This window comes from Gopherus flavomarginatus, chromosome 18, assembly GCF_025201925.1.
Source record: "Gopherus flavomarginatus isolate rGopFla2 chromosome 18, rGopFla2.mat.asm, whole genome shotgun sequence".
NCBI lineage: Eukaryota > Metazoa > Chordata > Testudines > Testudinidae > Gopherus > Gopherus flavomarginatus.
Window position 1 is genome coordinate 24,841,810 of NC_066634.1, and position 17,498 is coordinate 24,859,307.

At 63.4% G+C, this 17,498-nt stretch overlaps 1 protein-coding gene across 8 annotated transcripts in view; it reads left to right on the forward strand.

Annotated features, from left to right (window-relative positions):
* SPTBN4 (spectrin beta, non-erythrocytic 4) overlaps positions 1-17,498 on the forward strand; it is a 74,316-nt gene that overhangs the window by 33,326 nt on the left and 23,492 nt on the right. For 7 of the 8 annotated variants that reach the window (XM_050928320.1, XM_050928322.1, XM_050928323.1 and 4 more), the window contains exons 16-21: positions 844-1,600; positions 4,149-4,351; positions 4,712-4,802; positions 9,734-9,868; positions 14,597-14,860; positions 16,644-16,868. In XM_050928320.1, coding sequence (XP_050784277.1) covers positions 844-1,600; positions 4,149-4,351; positions 4,712-4,802; positions 9,734-9,868; positions 14,597-14,860; positions 16,644-16,868 — 1,675 coding nt within the window. Of the gene's footprint in view, positions 1-843; positions 1,601-4,148; positions 4,352-4,711; positions 4,803-6,430; positions 6,621-9,733; positions 9,869-14,596; positions 14,861-16,643; positions 16,869-17,498 lie in introns of those variants that run through there. The other variant, XM_050928327.1, reaches the window with a different exon arrangement.

Consider the following 17,498-nt stretch of genomic DNA (forward strand, 5'->3'; position numbering starts at 1 on the left):
GAAACCTAGATGAAGCCACAGAGCAGAGCTGGGCAAACATTCCTTGTTCCCAAACCGGGTTAAAAAACAAACCAGCCAACCCGTTGTTTTCTCCAGAATTGTCTGTTTCAATGAGAAATGATCTTGGCCGATCACCAGAGCAGTGGAATTTTGCCCGTTTTTATCAGCATCTGTTACCTGCCTCCGTCCTGGTCACTGTTCCTGGACATTTGACAATGACCTGCATGTACCAGCTTCCTGCCTGCGACCTGCCCAGCCTGGACATCAGGGGAGGCCGGCGGTGCTGTCTCCCTGGCACAGCACGACAGAGGCCAGGGCTGCACTGCACACTTCCACTCACTCGACCCTGAGCCAGGGCCTTCCACTAACCCGAGCCCCGGGCTGGCCAGCACCGTGCGGCTGGAAGGGCTTCTCCCACGACGCGGCTCCTCACTCGGGGAGGCGGGTTAGCTCCGCTTTCCCATCAGCCCAGCTCCTCTGAGCATTTGGGCCTTGCCCCCGGGTCTCCCAGGTCACAGGCGAGCGCCCTCGCCCCCTTCCCCAGCCGGCTGCGCCTTCTCCAAGGGGCTTTGGTCACCCTGCCGGCCCCCAGCAAGCAAAGCTAGTGGGTCAGGCTGGAAAAAGTCAGCAGACTGGCCTGCGGCTCATGGGATGTGGTGTTTTTAGGTGAATTCCTGTTGGGTTTTGTTTGCCACCTGGTGTCTTTAGCCTTTCCCAGCTTTTCTCCACAGTGGCCGGGGTAGAACCAGCCTGGGCTCTGGGGGGTTTGTTTGGAAGCCGAGCGTCCCTGGCTTTCGGAAAGCCCAAGCCGCTCATGGGCTTCTCTCTGTCTGGCGAGCCCAGGTGGAACCGGGTGGTGGAGCTCGTGGAGCAGAGGAAGGAGCATCTCAGCTCCGTGCTGAGGATCCAGAACTACCTGCTGGAGTGCACCGAGATCAAGGCGCAGGTCCGGGAGAAGCGCCGCGCTGTGGAGTCCAGCCAGTACAGCAGCGGTGACCTGGGTGGTGTCCTGGCCTTGCAGCGCAAACTCTCCGCCATGGAGGCTGTCCTGGTGGTGCTGGAGCCCAAGCTCCTTGAGCTGCAGCAGGAAGGGGAGGCCTTGGCCACCGCCCACCCGGCCCAGGCGCTAACCGTCCTGCTGCACTTCGAGGAGATCAGTGAGGAGTGGGAGGCCTTGAAGAGGACCCTGCAGGGCTGTGAGGACTCGCTGTCCGTGGCCAGCCGGCTGCAGCAGTTCATCCAGGACCTGGACAACTTCCTGACCTGGCTGGTGAAGACCCAGGCGGCCGTGGCCTCGGAAGAGCTTCCCAGCAACCTGGTGGGGGCCGAGCGGCTGCTGAGCCAGCACGCGGCCCTCAAGGAGGAAATCGACCGCTACGAGGAGGACTACACCAAGATCCAGGCGGCCAGCGACCTGCTGGCCCCGGAGGAGGCCGACGTCCCCTGCCTCTCGCTCCAGCAGTGGCTGCAGAAGCTGGACATGGGCTGGACCAAGCTGCTGCAGATGTGGGAGAGCCGGCGGGAGGCGCTGGTGCAGGCGCATATCTTCCAGCTTTTCCTGAGGGACGTGCAGCAGGCTGAGACGTGTCTCTACAACCAGGTAACGGGCCGGGGTCGCGCCTCGCATGCGGCCGGCTTGGCCGGGGCACTGCGGGATTGTGGGTAATTCCTTGCTAGTGGCAAGTGTGAACTTCTACTTACATCTGTGAACAATTAACGGTATTCGTTAAGTATCAGTGGCTTGTTATTAACTGAGATCATTGGCCAATTACTGCTAATCCTGCAAGTTTATTAATATTTGGTAGTGATTTGCTACGTACAAATTGCCATTGGCTAAGAATTAATTTGCAGTTAGCCAAGTTCTTTATTGAGTATTTGCTAATTGTTCACTGATTGGCTAGTTATTACTATGTCAGTTGCTCATCTATTGCCTTTGCTAACTATTAGTATCAGTTAAGAATTAATTGCTAATTACTGATGTTTGGTAATTGGCGATTTCTCAATATTCGTTGTTAATTTATTGCTCTTTGCTCACTGTTTGGTATCTAAGGATTCATTGCTAATAACGACGTGGTATTTGGTAATTAGTGCATTTTGCCCTGTATTAACTGCTAATAAGTTTTGCCATTTGATGATTATTAATCGGTATGTGCTGGATGTTGCTCACTATTCTGTAGCATTTGGTAATTAGCAATAACTTTATTAGCAAATTATCAAACACCAATGAGTAATTACTGCTTAACAAACCCCTTAGCTAGCAAATGGCCTTACCTGGAGAACGGGACGTACCGAAGTGCTCGTTAGTCCTATAGCTGAACTGCTAATTCGTTGCTGTTCGCTCACGGTACACGGGTGTTTGGCAGCTGGTGCGGACGATTCGCTCCCCAGGTTCCCAGATGGGCTAAAGCCCAATTCCTCGCACCGGCGCTGGTGAGCGGCCGGAAGCCGCATTAGCTGGGTGCGAGCGGATGATTTGTCAGCCAGTTGTTGAGCTGGGACGTGGCTCATCAAACCGGCCACTTAGTGCGTGAAATCTGAGCATGGTGGGGAGCCCTGTTCCCACCCGCTGCCCCCCCCTTCGCTGCCGCAGGACCTTCCGCCCAGCCCGGCGTAGCCAGGACAGCAGGAAATGGAGCCCAGACTCTGGGGGAGGAATGGCTAATCCAGGGGCTCGACGCTGTGAGAGCAGCGATGGGCAGCCCAGGATGTGGGGAGTCAGGGCCGGTTGCAGGAAAGCACCTGCGAGTTTGGTTTGCATTATGGCAGCACCTAGAGGCGACAGCCGGGCTTAGGGCCCGTCGCACCGGACGCTGCACAGACAGAGAGAGAGACATGCCTTGTCCTAATGAGCTTCCATGCTAAACAGGCCAGGAGTGGGGGTGGGAAACTGAGGCTCGGAGATGGCAAGGACTTGCCCAGGGTCAGCCAGCAGGTCAGTGGCGGAGCTGAGCACAGAACCCAGGTCTCCTGACTCCCCTGAAACAGGGGCACCACTCTGAGCCTGTGAGCAAGTCTAGGGGGCTGTGTAAGTGCTTTGTGCATCCTGCACTCCCGGCCGTCAGCCGGCTTCTGCCTCCCAGGAGCGGCGGGAAGAGAAGGTCCCGGCTGGAGCCAGTCAGGAGCAGTCGGTAGGCCAGGCAGATGGTTACTGGGCAGCTCTGCTCCGGGGTGTCCCTCGGGCCCTTGGCAGGGCCGGGTCCAGCAGAGCTGGCTCCAGACACGGCCAGAGGAATCTCTGCGGAGAGGGAGAGGCTCTTCCGGGGTGGCACCTCAGCCGGGATCTAGGCTCAGGGATTCGCCCTGGTCTCTGGGGGTTCACCGTCTCTGGCCCCCCTGCAGTGCCCAGCACAAGGGGCTTGACCCAAAGCCCACAGGCTTGGAGCCAGGCCTGAGCCCGGGGGGAGAGGCAATGTGGGAACTGGCGTTTGACGCAGCCTGCGTCCAACTGACGCCAATGCAGAGATGGGTGCCAGGCGCCCCCGAGCGCAGTTGCCTGGGAGTGCAGACACTGTGTGCATGGCCCGAGACGCAGCAGAGAAGGAAAGAGGGGGAGCGATCCCTGGCTTGGGAAGTGGGTGAGGACTAGTGGTTAGAACAGGGGGCTGGGAGCCAGGACTCCTGGGTTCTCCCCAGCTCTGGGAGGGGAGTGATTCTAGTGGTTAGAGCGGGGGGGAGGGGACTGGGAGCCAGGACTCCTGGGTTCTCCCCAGCTCTGGGAGGGGAGGGGGGACTAGTTGTTAGAACAGGGGGCTGGGAGCCAGGACTCCTGGGTTCTCCCCAGCTCTGGGAGGGGAGGGGGGACTAGTGGTTAGAACAGGGGGCTGGGAGCCAGGACTCCTGGGTTCTCCCCAGCGCTGGGAGGGGAGGGGGGACTAGTGGTTAGAACAGGGGGCTGGGAGCCAGGACTCCTGGGTTCTCCCCAGCGCTGGGAGGGGAGGGGGGACTAGTGGTTAGAACAGGAGGCTGGGAGCCAGGACTCATGGATTCTCTTCCTAGCTTTATCCCATGACCTCCTGTGTGACCCCAGACACGTGGCTTCCCCCTCTGGGCCTCAGTTTCCCCCAGCACAGGGGGCCGGTGGGGGGAGTGCGAGGTCTGCAGGCTGCCCGAGGGCTGAGTGTTAACCCCAGCCCTCCTGCTCCCCCCAGGCGTCCACCCTGGCCCACGCGGAGCTGCCCACCACGGTGGAGGCGGCGGAGAAGGCCATCAGGAAGCACAGGGATTTCATAACAACCATGGAGCTGAGCGTGCCGAAGACGACGCTGGCTCTGCGGGCTGGGGAGAGCCTGGTGCGCCAGGGCAGCCCGTACAGTGAGCGCGCCCAGGAGGAGATGGCAGCGCTCAGAGACAAGTAGGCCCTGCGCAGCGCCTGGCGTGGTCCCCTTCCCAGCCCGAGCCACTGGGCCGGCCCCTGCAGCCAGGTTCCAGCTCCCCTGGCCGGGGGCTGCTTCTGCGGGCCTGCCCCCCTGCCGCTCAGCCCCCGCGTGCAATCCCCCACTGCGCCACAGGCTCCCTCAAGGCCCTCGGGCCCAGCTCCCTGGCGGTCTGGGGCCAGAACCCCTCGAAATCGGTGGGCCCAGGTCTCTCTGGGTTTTGGGCAATGGGCAGAGCAGTGCTGCCTGGGCGCAGGGAGGGGCTGGGAGGTGCCCAGAGGCTGCAGTGATGGGCATGGAGACGCAGGGACCCGAGCCGGCACCTTTCGTTTCTGCAGGAGCCACCGGAACTTCCAGCTGGCCCAGGAGCGGATGCAGCAGCTGAACGATCACTTGGATCTGCAGCGTTTCTTGCAGAACTGTCATGAGGTACGGACGGCCCCAGGCCCAGCCCCGTGCGGTGGCGGATGTGACGTCCTGCAGCCGGCAGGCCCCCCCGCACACCTGCTGGCTCCCCCCTGCTGCTGGCGTTTCCTAGGGGCTTTGCTACGGGCTGGGGTGCGCCCCTAGGTGCAGCGAGCAGGGCACTGACTCCGCAGGGCAGAGACTGTCACGGGGTCCCCGGGCGATGCTCTGGAGCTGCTCCCCACTAAGCCAGGCAGGACTTTGGGGAGCCTCCTCTCCCTTGGAGCAGACTTGTTCAGGGCAAGAAGCTCCCACGGCTTCACCTCCTGGGTCTCTCCTTGGAGCATTCAGCATCCTCTGCCCCTCCGTGCGCTTCCCACAGCGAGCCCACCCAGGCGGGGTCCTGGGGGGGCCACGGGGCCCTGCCCCCCCACTTTGCAGTCAGACATGACTCTCAGCCAGCCAGTAACACAGAGGTTTATTCGATGACAGGAACAGGGTCTAACACAGAGCTTGTAGGTACAGAGAACCGGACCCCTCAGCCGGGTCCATTCTGGGGGGCAGTGAGCCAGACCCCCACGTCTGCCCTCACTCCTCGTCCCCAGCCAGCTCCAGACTGAAACCCGCTCCAGCCCGAAACCCCCTCCAGCCCCTCCTCTCTGCTCAGCCCCTTTCCCGGGCCAGGAGGTCACCTGATCCCTTTGTCTCCAACACCTTCAGCTGGCACCTTTGCAGAGGGGGGCCCAGGCCATCAGTTGCTAGGAGACAGAGGGTCAGGCATTTAGGTGCACTGGCCCTTTGCTCTGCCAGATACTTAAGAACTGCCATGGGGACACTGAGGCACCAACACAGTATTCAGAGAAAACATTAAGAACATTCCCAGTTCGGCACAGAGACACAGGGACCTGTTGGGCCGGCCAGGCAGTGCGGCGTTCTGCACCAATTCCTCGCCGAGCTCCCTGGCTCCAGAGGGACCCGGCACTGGGGTCCTGGCTTGGGATGCCTGAATGGGGCCTGGTTTTCGGAGGAGGGGGGCTCAGCACTGTCTGAAGTCGGGGGGACGCATGGGGGGAGTTTGACTCCCGGTCTCCAAACCTCTTCTCCCAAGCTCCCTCGTCCGGCCAAGGGGCCTGGACACGAGGCGAATGCTCCGGGTGCAGAATCGTGGCGGGGGGCTGGGAATCCCCATCGGAAATAGAGTTCAGCCTAGTCTCCCCCCCCGCCCCCAGCTGTGCCCACAAGCACCGGCCTCGGGGGCACGGGCTGGATACACGGCAGCTCAGCCCTCGTGGGGACCGGTGGGATGGCCAATGCTCCCCGGCACTGCCGGGCCACGCGGGCTGCAGCTGGGGGACGCGCCCAGTTCTGCGGGGAGGGTGCCAAGGGGCAGGACACAGAGCTAGCGAGGGGCTGCCCATGGCACCCAGGGGGCCGTACATGGGAGGGAGGATGGCGGATGCTGTCAGGCAGAAGGGGAGCCCCATGCGTCCCAGAGCCGAATTCAGCCCCAGCCGCTGATTGTTTCAGTAGCTAAATGTATTCAGGCTCCTGCCTCATTTGTGTGGCAAGCCCTGCCCCCACCCAGTGCCTGCCTCTAATTAGGGCAGCTGGCGCGTGTTTCCAGGCAGCGCGGGCGCTATGGTGATGAATTGTGCTGGGGGGAGAGGGACAGGCCTAGCCAATGGCGCTCCGCAATCTGCCCCCTTTCTCTGAGCTGGCGCCGATGCTCGCGGGCAGTTCAGGGCCTGAGCCAGCCCTGGGCACAGCTGGGCATTGACGAGGGGCCGTGGTGCCCCCGACATTCCTGACGGGGCCCTTAGCTCAGGGCTGCCCACGGAGCACGTGAGTGCGGGTCAGGAGTGAGCTGGCAGAGCTGGGCAGGGGGAGACCAGGGCTGGGCTAGCAGGGGCTGCGGGTCAGAAATGAGGGGCACCGGCAGGGCTCGGGGGGGCCAGGCCTGGGCTAGAAGGGGCTGCAGGTCAGGAGTGAGGGGCACTGGCAGAGCTGGCGGGGGGGCGGCAGGGCTGGGCTAGCAGGGGCTGCGGGTCAGGAGTGAGGGGCACCGGCAGAGCTGGGCTAGCAGGGGCTGCGGGTCAGGAGTGAGGGGCACCGGCAGAGCTGGGCTAGCAGGGGCTGTGGGTCAGAAGTGAGGGGCACTGGCAGAGCTGGCGGGGGGGCGGCAGGGCTGGGCTAGCAGGGGCTGCGGGTCAGGAGTGAAGGGCACCGGCAGAGCTGGGCTAGCAGGGGCTGCGGGTCAGGAGTGAGGGGCACCGGCAGAGCTGGGTGGGGGAGCCCAGAGCTGGCCTAGCAGGGGCTGTGGGTCAGGAGTGAGGGGCACTGGCAGAGCTGGGCTAGCAGGGGCTGCCGGTCAGGAGTGAGGGGCACCGGCAGAGCTGGGTGGGGGAGCCCAGAGCTGGGCTAGCAGGGGCTGCAGGTCAGGAGTGAGGGGCACCGGCAGAGTTGGGCTAGCAGGGGCTGCGGGTCGGTAGTGAGGGGCACCGGCAGAGCTGGGGGGGATGGAATAACAATGGGGCTGTGGAGTCACTCGGCCAGGTACCAAGCTGGTGTAAACCAGCATAACTGCTTTGATGTAAACAGCATTGGACCAGTTTACTCCAGCTGTGAATCTGGCTCACTCTTGGCCCCAGGGCAGGGGCTCGGGATTTGCCCCGGGGTTTTGTGGGCCAGCCCCTCTGCGGGTGTCAGCCAGCCAGGCACCTGTGGTCCCAGCAGAGCAATGCTGATTTACACCAGCTGGGGGTTGGGCCCCGTGCCCCAGCGCCAGGCGCCCCGGCCACCTCTTCCTGCAGCCAGCCCCGCCTGCCAGGGACGGGTCCCTACCGCCTCTTGCCCGGTCCCAAAAGTAGCCGGCAGGTGAGGCCAGGTTTGAGCGACACCGTGTGTGCCAGGATTCAGCCCGGCCATGACCGCGCTGCTGGCGCTGGGACAGGCCAGTGGTTGAAATACGGGAGGGGGCAGCAGATGGGATTCTCCAGCCCTGCCCGACTGGAAAGACCCAGAACACTGCTCTGGGCCCAGGGACGCCGGCGAGAGGATCCCAACTATCACAGGGTCCTCGGGCGATGCTCTGGAGCTGCTCCCCACCAAGCCAGGCAGGACTTTGGGGAGCCTCCTCTCCCTTGGAGCAGACTTGTTCAGGGCAAGAAGCTCACACGGCTTCACCTCCTGGGTCTCTCCTTGGAGCATTCAGCATCCTCTGCCCCTCCGTGCGCTTCCCACAGCGAGTCCCCCCCAGTGGGGTCCTGGGGAAGCCACAGGGTCCTGCCCCCCCACTTCGCAGTCAGAGGAGACTCAGCCAGCCAGTAACACAGAGGTTTATTCGATGACAGGAACAGGGTCTAAGACAGAGCTTGTAGGTACCACGAACCGGACCGAGCCAGACCCCCCCATCTGCACTTCACTCCTCGTCCCCAGCCAGCTCCAGACTGACACCCCCTCCAGTCCCTCCTCTCTGGCCTTTGTCTCTCTCCCGGGCCAGGAGGTCACCTGAGCTCTCTGTCTCCAACACCTTTAGCCATCTCCTTGCAGGGGGAAGGGCCCCGGCCATTCTTTGCCAGGAGACAGAGTGTCGGCCATTTATGCACACTGGAGACTTAAGAAATGCAGAGGGGAAACTGAGGCTCCCACACAGTATTCAGAGGACACATTAAGAACAGCCCCACTTTGTCACAGGGGGGTTTAATAGTTAGGGGAATAGCGCAGGGGTTTGAGTATTGGCCTGCTAAACGCAGGGCTGTGAGCTCAATCCTTGAGGGGGCCACTTAGGGATCTGGGGCAAAAATTGGTCCTGCTAGTGAAGGCAGGGGCTGGACTCAATGACCTTTCAAGGTCCCTTCCAGTTCTAGGAGATGGGTATGTCTCTATTTATTATAGCTGGGAGCCAGGACACCTGGGTTCTCTCCCTGGCTCTGCCCCAGCTGCCCTGTGTGGCTGGATCTCTCAGGGTCGGTGGCAGCAGGGGGCTGGGGTGTTTGGAATACCTGGGGGAGCCATTGGCAGGGCCCAGAGAAGGTCACGGGCTGTCCTGCTCCAGGGGTCAATGCTGGGTCACACCCAGGGGCCTGACCCCCCACCACAGCCCCTCGGGGCACCAAAGGGAGGTGAATCCAGATCCTGGGGTGTCCAGAATTGACCCGAAAGCTTCCCCTCTGCCTGTCCGTCCCTCCGTCCATCCCCATAGCTACCCCTCTGTCCGTCCCCACAGCTACCCCTCTGCCTGTCTGTCCCTCTGTCAATCCCCAAAGCTTCCCCTCTGCCTGTCTGTCCCTCTGTCCGTGCCCACACCTACCCCTCTGCTTGTCTGTCCGTCCCCACACCTCTCCCTCCGTCCACCCCCACACCTACTCCTGTCTGTCTGTCCCCACACCTACCCCTTTGCCTGTCTGTCCCTCTGCCCATCCCCAGAGCTACCCCTCCGTCTGTCTGTCCCCATAGCTACCCCTCTGCCTGTCTGTCCCTCTGTCCGTCCCCACACCTACCCCTCTGCTTGTCTGTCCGTCCCCACACCTCTCCCTCCGTCCACCCCCACACCTACTCCTGTCTGTCTGTCCCCACACCTACCCCTTTGCCTGTCTGTCCCTCTGCCCATCCCCAGAGCTACCCCTCCGTCTGTCTGTCCCCATAGCTACCCCTCTGCCTGTCTGTCCCCATAGCTACCTCTCCGTCTGTCTGTCTCTGTTCTCACGTGGCCCCAGGACCGCCCCCCTCCCCGCAGCCGCCCGGCCCATGAGGCGGGGGAAGGACGGGGCGGGGGCTCGCTGCAGCAGCAGGGACGAGCGGGGCTGCGGGACCGGGGCTGCGGGGGCGGTGCGGGGCCGATCGGGGCTGCGGGGCCGGGGCTGCGGGGGCGGTGCGGGGCCGATCGGGGCTGCGGGACCGGGGCTGCGGGGCCGGGGCGGGGCGGTGCCCGGCTCAGCCCCGCTCTGTGCCCGCAGCTCGCCGGCTGGATGGGGGAGCAGCGGCTCATGGCCGGGGACCAGGCGGCCAAGCCCCACGCGCGCTGGCTGCGGCACCAGGCGCTCCGGGCCGAGCTGGCGCAGAACCGCGACTGGCTGGACAAGATCGAGCAGGTGAGACGGGGGGGAGGGGTGCTGGTGCCTTCAGCCTTCCCCCCCAATCCCCATCCTGCCCCCCCGGGATCCCCCATCCTGCCCCCCAACTCCCCATCCTCCCCCTCGGGCCTCCCCCCCAACTCCCCATCCCTCCCCAGGGATCCCCCATCCTGCCCCCCAACTCCCCATCCTCCCCCTCGGGCCTCCCCCCCAATCCCCCATCCCTCCCCCCCAATCCCCCATCCCTCCCCAGGGATCCCCCATCCTGCCCCCCAACTCCCCATCCTCCCCCTCGGGATCCCCCATCCTGCCCCCCAACTCCCCATCCTCCCCCTCGGTCCTCCCCCCCCAACTCCCCATCCCTCCCCAGGGATCCCCCCAACTCCCCCCTCGGGATCCCCCATCTCGCCCCCCAACTCCCCATCCTCCCCCTCGGGCCTCCCCCCCATCCCCCATCCCTCCCCAGGGATCCCCCATCCTGCCCCCCAACTCCCCATCCTCCCCCTCGGGCCTCCCCCCCAACTCCCCATCCCTCCCCAGGGATCCCCCATCCTGCCCCCCAACTCCCCATCCTCCCCCTCGGGCCTCCCCCCCAACTCCCCATCCCTCCCCAGGGATCCCCCATCCTGCCCCCCAACTCCCCATCCTCCCCCCCGGGCCTCCCCCCCAACTCCCCATCCCTCCCCAGGGATCCCCCATCCTGCCCCCCCGGGATCCCCCATCCTGCCCCCCAACTCCCCATCCCTCCCCAGGGATCCCCCATCCTGCCCCCCAACTCCCCATCCTCCCCCTCGGGCCTCCCCCCCAACTCCCCATCCCTCCCCAGGGATCCCCCCAACTCCCCCCTCGGGATCCCCCATCCCGCCCCCCAACTCCCCATCCTCCCCCCCAGGTTTGGCCCCGCTCCCGCATCCCGCCCCCCCGCGCTCTCCCCCAACTCCCCATCCTTCCCCCCCAAGGGAGCTGCTTTCTGACCGGCCCTCCCACGTCCGTCCCTGGGGCAAGCCCTGCCCGGGGCTGGGCCTGGCCTGGCACGGTGGCCGGACCTTGCCTTGTTCCCTCTGGGGTGGAAGGTCGGGGGGGGGCCCTAGAAGAACAGGCCCGGGTCATTCGCGTCCGTCTGGCCCGGCCGTGCCAGCTGGGGGGACGTGTCCCTGTCCTAGGCAGCCGGGCCCGGCCTGGGCGTCCGGGCTGGCATCTCTGCTACCGGCTTGCAGGCGCCTGCACGGTCCCTTCTGGGCGCTCTGCAGAGAGCGGGAGGGGACGGGGCTTCTCACCTCCCCGGGCCCCTGCTCTCTGGGGGGGCTGTCACAGCGGGACCCGGGCCTGCAGGCGTGGGTACACGGGGCGGCCCTGCCGGGGGCCCGAGCCGGGTGCTGGTGTCCAGCTGGAGCTGCACCCACGGGGCTTGTGGAGCAGGGGAAGCCCCCACCTCAATCAAACCCCTGAGGTTAAATTGTCCTTCAAACCCACGCGTGGCCCCGGGGGCCGCAGCGTTGCCTGCCAGCAGCTGGCCAGAGCCCAGGGCGGCACCGTGTGTGCGCTGCCCGGATCACGCGCGCCCGGTGCTCTCCCACGCACAGAACCACCTCGTGCCCTGCGGGGGGGGGGGGACCAGCCACCCCCTCTCGGGGTGGGGGGGAGCAGACGAGCTCCTACTGCAGAGCTGAGCCTGTTGTGCACACAGACTGGGGCTGGGGTCTGAGCCCCCCCCCCCCCACAGTGCCCAAAGCCAGGGAGACGTGGAGGTGTCGGGCCTGCTGCCCCAGTGTCCCCCCCAAAAAAAAAATCCCTATGCGCAGGGTCCTGCTGGGCGCTGGGTGCGGCCGGGAGCACAGGCTGGAGCCCCCGGGGGGGTTGCACCAGGGATGGGACCGATGGAGCAGTGCTGTAAAGTGACCCTGCCCCTGTGTCCTCCACTGACCTCCTTTGGTCTGTGGGGGGGGCGGGGGGGCACACAGAGACCTGTCCCGAGCAGGCGCCCTGGAGTCACCTTTTCTTCCTAGCTCATGGGGCTGCGTTTAAAATGTGTGTGCTGGGGTGGGGGAGCCGTGTCCCCCCCGCTGTGTGTGTGGGGAGCCATGTCCCCCCCGCTGTGTGTGTGGGGAGCTGTGTGTCCCCCCCTGCTCCATGTGTGTATGTGGAGCCGTGTCCCCCCCGCTGTGTGTGTGTGTGTGGAGCCGTGTCCCCCCTGCTGTGTGTGTGTGGAGCCATGTCCCCCCCGCTGTGTGTGTGGGGAGCTGTGTGTCCCCCCCTGCTCCATGTGTGTATGTGGAGCCGTGTTCCCCCCCGCTGTGTGTGTGTGGAGCCGTGTCCCCCTCCTAGCTGTATGTGTGTGTGGGGAGCCATGTCCTCCTCCCGCTGTGTGTGTGTGGAGCCGTGTGTCCCCCCTGCTCCCTGTGTGTGTGAGGAGCCGTGTCCCCCCCCCGCTGTGTGTGTGTGGAGCCGTGTGTCCCCCCTGCTCCCTGTGTGTGTGAGGAGCCGTGTCCCCCCCCCCGCTGTGTGTGTGTGGAACCGTGTCCTACTCCACTACATGTGTGTGTGTGGAGCCATGTCCTCCCCCCGCTGTATGTGTGTGGGGAGCTGTGTCATCCCCCGCTCCCTGTGTGTGTGGAGCCGTGTCCCCCTCCACTACGTGTGTGTGTGTGGAGAACCATATCCTCCCCCCGATGTGTGTGTGTGGGGAGCTGTGTCATCCCCCGCTCCGTGTGTGTGTATAGCCGTGTCCCCTCCCACTACGTGTGTGTGTATGTGGGGAGCTGTGTCATCCCCCGCTCCATGTGTGTGTGGAGCTGTGTTCCCCCCCTGCTCTGTGTGTGTGTGGAGCCGTGTCCCCCTCCTAGCTGCATGTGTGTGTGGGGAGCCATCTTCTCCCCCCGCTGTGTGTGTGTGGAGCCGTCCCCCCCCTGCTCCGTGTGTGTGTGGAGCCGTGTCCCCCCCCCCGCTCCGTGTGTGTGTGGAGCCGTGTCCCCCCCCGCTCCATGTGTGTGTGGAGCCGTGTCTCCCCCCCTCCCCGCGCTGTGTGTATGTGGAGCTTCCCCCCCCCCAAGTAGTGTGTTTGTGGAGCCGTGTCCTCCTCTGCTCCATGTGTGTGTGGAGCTGTGTCCCCCCCTACGCTGTGTGTATGTGGAGCTGTGTCCTCCCCCCCGCTCCGTGTATGTGTGTGGAGCCATGTCCCCCCCCAGCTGTGTGTGTGTGGAGCTGTGTGCCCCCCAGGCACAACGGGGCCCTGATCTCAGTGGGGGTCTGGGCAGCGCCTGGCAGGCCGGAGCCCGGATCTCAGCTGATTTCTCTGGGCACTGCTGTGACACGCTGATATATTGATGGGGACTAAGGTTACTGTGACGCGTTTGATCACCAAGACCCTGCTACCTGAAACTACCTCTGAGCCCGTTTTCCCGGCCAGCCTGGGACTCCAGAACCCTGCCTGGTTGAGCCAGACACGCCAGCCTGCACCAACCCAGACCCAGGGTCTGGCCCACGCCCCCCACAAGCTGCAGACTTAACTGAAAACAGCTTTAGAAGTGCTCCTGTCTCCAGCACCCAGACACCCAGCTCCCAACAGGATCCAAACCCCAAATAAATCCGTTGTACTCAGTATAAAGCTCATACAGGGTAAACTCATAAACTGTCCACCCTCTATAACACTGGTAGAGAGAGATGCACAGCTGTTTGCTCCCCCAGGAATTAATCACGTACTCTGGGTTAATTAATAAACAGAAGTGATTTTATGAAGTATAAGCAGTAGGATTCAAGTGGTTCCAAGTAATAACAGACAGAACAAAGTAAGTTACCAGCAAAATAAAACAAAACATGCAAGTCTCAGCCTAATACAGTAAGAAACTGAATCCAGGTAAATCTCCCCCTCAGAGATGCTCCAGTCAGCGTCTTTCACAGCCCAGCCTCCTCCCTAACCTGGCCCGATCCTTTCCCCCGTACAGCCGTGTTAGCCCAGCTCAGGTGGTGCCTAGGGGGGTTCTCATGACTGCAGCCCCCATTGTCCTGCTCCACCCCCCTATATACCTTTGGCCCAAGGCAGGAATCCTTTGTGTCTCTGGGTCCCCCCCCTTCTCAATGGAAAAGCCCCACGTTTAAGATGGATTCCAGCACCAGGTGACATGGTCACATGTCCTGTGGGACACCCCCCCCCCCCCGGCCTCCATTCTTCCGGCCTGACTCCCAGGAAGGGTTGTGAGTAAACAACCATTTACACCCAATTGTCCTGTGGGGGCCATCAGGATTCCAAGCCACCATTAGTGGCTCCACTTTGCCTAATTACAATAGGCCTCGGGTCTATTTCATATTCCTAATTCCAGATACAAGACTGGTCCGTTCACACAAACAGGCTGCCCACACTCGGGAGATGATGAGCTCTGTAACGATCCCTTACCAGAGACCTTCCGCAGGAAACATATTCCAGTTACATCGTCTTCACCCTCATTAGCATGTTTCTATGAAGCATTATGGGCTGCACCATCACCGTCACCTGCTGCAGGTGCTGGGCTGGGTTCTGGCCGGGGGATACAGGCCTGCGCCTGCATTGCTAAAGCCAGGACAGGCACAGGCAGGCAGCAGGCACTGTTGGGGGTTCTGGGCACAAGGGGGTGAAATCCTGCCCCGCTGACCTCACAAGGGCCAGGATCCCAGCCCGCGCAGAGCCGCGGGGCCCAGCATGGGCCTTGGCACCAGGCCTGGCTTTGCAGCGGAGGGCGAGTGTGGCGCTGAGTGTGCCCTCTGCCCGCACAGGAAGGCCAGCAGCTCATGGAGGAGAAGCCGGAGCTGGCCGGCTCGGTGAAGAAGCAGCTGGAGGAGATCCGGCAGTGCTGGGTGGAGCTCGAGGGCACGTCACAGGCCAGGGCCCAGCAGCTCTTCGAGGCCAGCAAGGCAGAGCAGCTCGTGCAGAGCTACGCAGACCTGGACAAGAGGCTGGTGAACATGGAGGGGCAGCTGCAGGCTGTGGATGCTGGCGCCAGCCTGGCCACCGTCAACAACCAGCTGAAGAAACTCCAGGTAGGGCTGGGTGGGTGGGGCCCAGCAGGGAGGGGGCTGGACCTGTGACACCAAGCCCAGCACGTGGGTATGCTGCATGGAGGCACTGTTCCTCTGGACTCCTGGGTTCTCTCCCTGGCTCTGGGAGGGGAATGGTGTCTAGTGGTTAGAGGAGTGGCTGGCTGCGAGCCAGGACTCCTGGGTTCTCTCCCTGGCTCTGGGAGGGGAGTGGGGTCTAGTGGTTGGGGGGGGCTGGCTGGGATCCAGGACTCCTGGGTTCTCTCCCTGGCCCTGGGAGGGGAGTGGGGTCTAGTGGTTAGAGCGGGGGGGGCAGGGTCTGGGAGCCAGGACTCCTGGGTTCTCTCCCTGGCTCTGGGAGGGGAGTGGGGTCTAGTGGTTAGAGCCAGGGGGAGCTGGGCGCCAGGACTCCTTGGTTCTATGCTTAGCTCAGGGAGGGGACAGGGAGTGGGGTAGAACTAGGGGGCTGGGAGCCAGGACACTTGGGTTCTCTCCCTGGCTCTGAGAGGGGAGGGGGGCAGATTGACCTGGGAATGTCATTTAGTTTTACTGGGGCTGTCTGCATGGGGGAGGGGAGAGCAGGGGGTGACTTTAGGTGAGGGATGGTACCTGAGCCAGAAGGCAGGTGGGGCCAGGTGACACTTTTGCCCCAGAAACTGGACAAAGGGAGAGGAGGAGCCGGGGGGAGGGGAGGGAGTCGGCTGGAGGGGTTTTAGTTTCAGTTCTGGGCTGGCTGGGAAGAGGCAGGAACCCCAGGTCTGGGGTCTAAGCTCCTGTCCCCCCAGAGGGACCTGGCTGAGGGTTCCTGGTTGTGCGGCAGGCTGACGTGTGCTGCAGGGGGGTCAGGCTGTGGCAGTCGGGGCTGGGGGGCAGTATTTGGAAAGAGGCTGTGGCATTTGTAACTTTCAAAGCTTCGCTGAGCCCTGCCTGTCCTCCCAGTAGCGTCGGGTGGGTGGGGGGCTACTTGGGGGTCGGAGCATTTTGTTTTGATGGATGGGTGGGTTTCGAAGCTGCCCCCCCCCCCGCTGCTGAGGGCCCTGGCCCCGGGGCGCGGCGAGGGGACCTTCGTAGGCCAGGGAGATCGGGGAGACACTGGCAATGCGTCCCAGGTGGCGTTTCTCCAGCCGCCGCCCAGGGGAGACCCACGCCACCCCCGAGGCAGGAGCGGGGCTCGAGAGCAGAGGGGAAAAGGGGACTCGGGGGGAAGTGGGAACAGCTTACGCTGGCAGCCCCGGGCCGGGTCCCTTCTTGCTGCCCCCCCGTGAAGATAGCACCGTGACGCGATTTCACAGGGGTGGCCAGAGCGGAGAGGCCAGATCCCAAGCACAGCTGCATGGGTCCCACCCGCCGCTGCCTGTCCCCTTTCTGGCCACACCAGCACAGAGCGGGTGGAAAACACCACCAGAGCAGAGGGGAAGCATTTCACGCCCTCTGTGTGCCGGTACAATCGGCCCCGCAGCATGTGGGGGGACGAGCAGCTGGGAGTCGGGCCCCCTGGAGCTACGGGCCGGGGATCTGCTCCTGCTGGCTGCATGCAGTGACACAGGGCCTGATGCGCCGGCCGTGGGTCAGTCGCCCCTCGGGGCTCCTGTCTCCAGTTAGCGTCCTGGGCTGGGAGTTGAGGCCCGTTCTCCAGCAAGAACGAGGCTCGTAAAGGTCGAGGTGAGAAGGGCCCCGTGTGATCATTCGCCATCCTGCGCCGCGCCCGGCCTCGCAGCTCCTCCACGATCCTCAGCCTCGGCCGCCCCCGGCCCTCACCCCTCCGCGGTCTCTCTCTCGCGTGCAGACGATGGAGTCGCAGATGGAGGAGTGGTACAAAGAGGCCGGGCAGCTCCAGGTGCAGCTGGCCTCCCTGCCCCTGGAGCCAGCCAGCAAGGAGGCGGTGGATGAGAAGCAGACCGCGGTGGGGACGCGGATTGTCCGCCTCATCGAGCCCCTGAAGGAGAGGAGGAGGATCCTGCTGGCTTCCAAGGAGATGCATCAGGTCTGCCACGACCTGGAGGATGAGATTGTAAGTCGGGGATGGGGGATTGCTGGGGGCGGGGGGCAGTTTCCCATCCGCTGCCCCAGTTCCAGGAGCTGAGCGGTGCCTGCTAGCCGGCAGGGGCCTGGTTAGAGCCCTGGTCACCGGAAAGGCCAGGGATGGAGGGGGCTGTGGAGGCAGAGTTCCCGGCTGCAGCGTCAGATCGGCCTCACACCTGTGAGGTGGGGCTGGGCACTGGTGCATTCGGAGATCAGCGGAGCAGGATTTGCACCAGCTGAGGGGCTGGCCCTGGTGAATCCAGTGGAGTGACACCAGCAGGATCTTGTCTTATAAGAAGCACATGGGATCTTTTTCAGGGGAAAAGGCAACACGCTGCCTTTACTGAAAATATAACAGTTAGCATATGCCTGTAATCTCTCAATCTCTCTCTCACACACACACACACGCACACACAATCTCTCTCTCTCACACTCTCACACACACACACAGTGTTAACCTTGGGGTTCTCTGCTGTTTTCTCTGATTCCTTGTCTCGCCTTTGGGGGAGGCGTGTTTGCCTCACCTCTGAGGTTGTCGATGCTGATTGTCTCCTGCGTCTCTCCTTCTTCTTGAGCAGCTGGCCATTGGGACGGCTTTAACCATGCACACGGCCTTTCC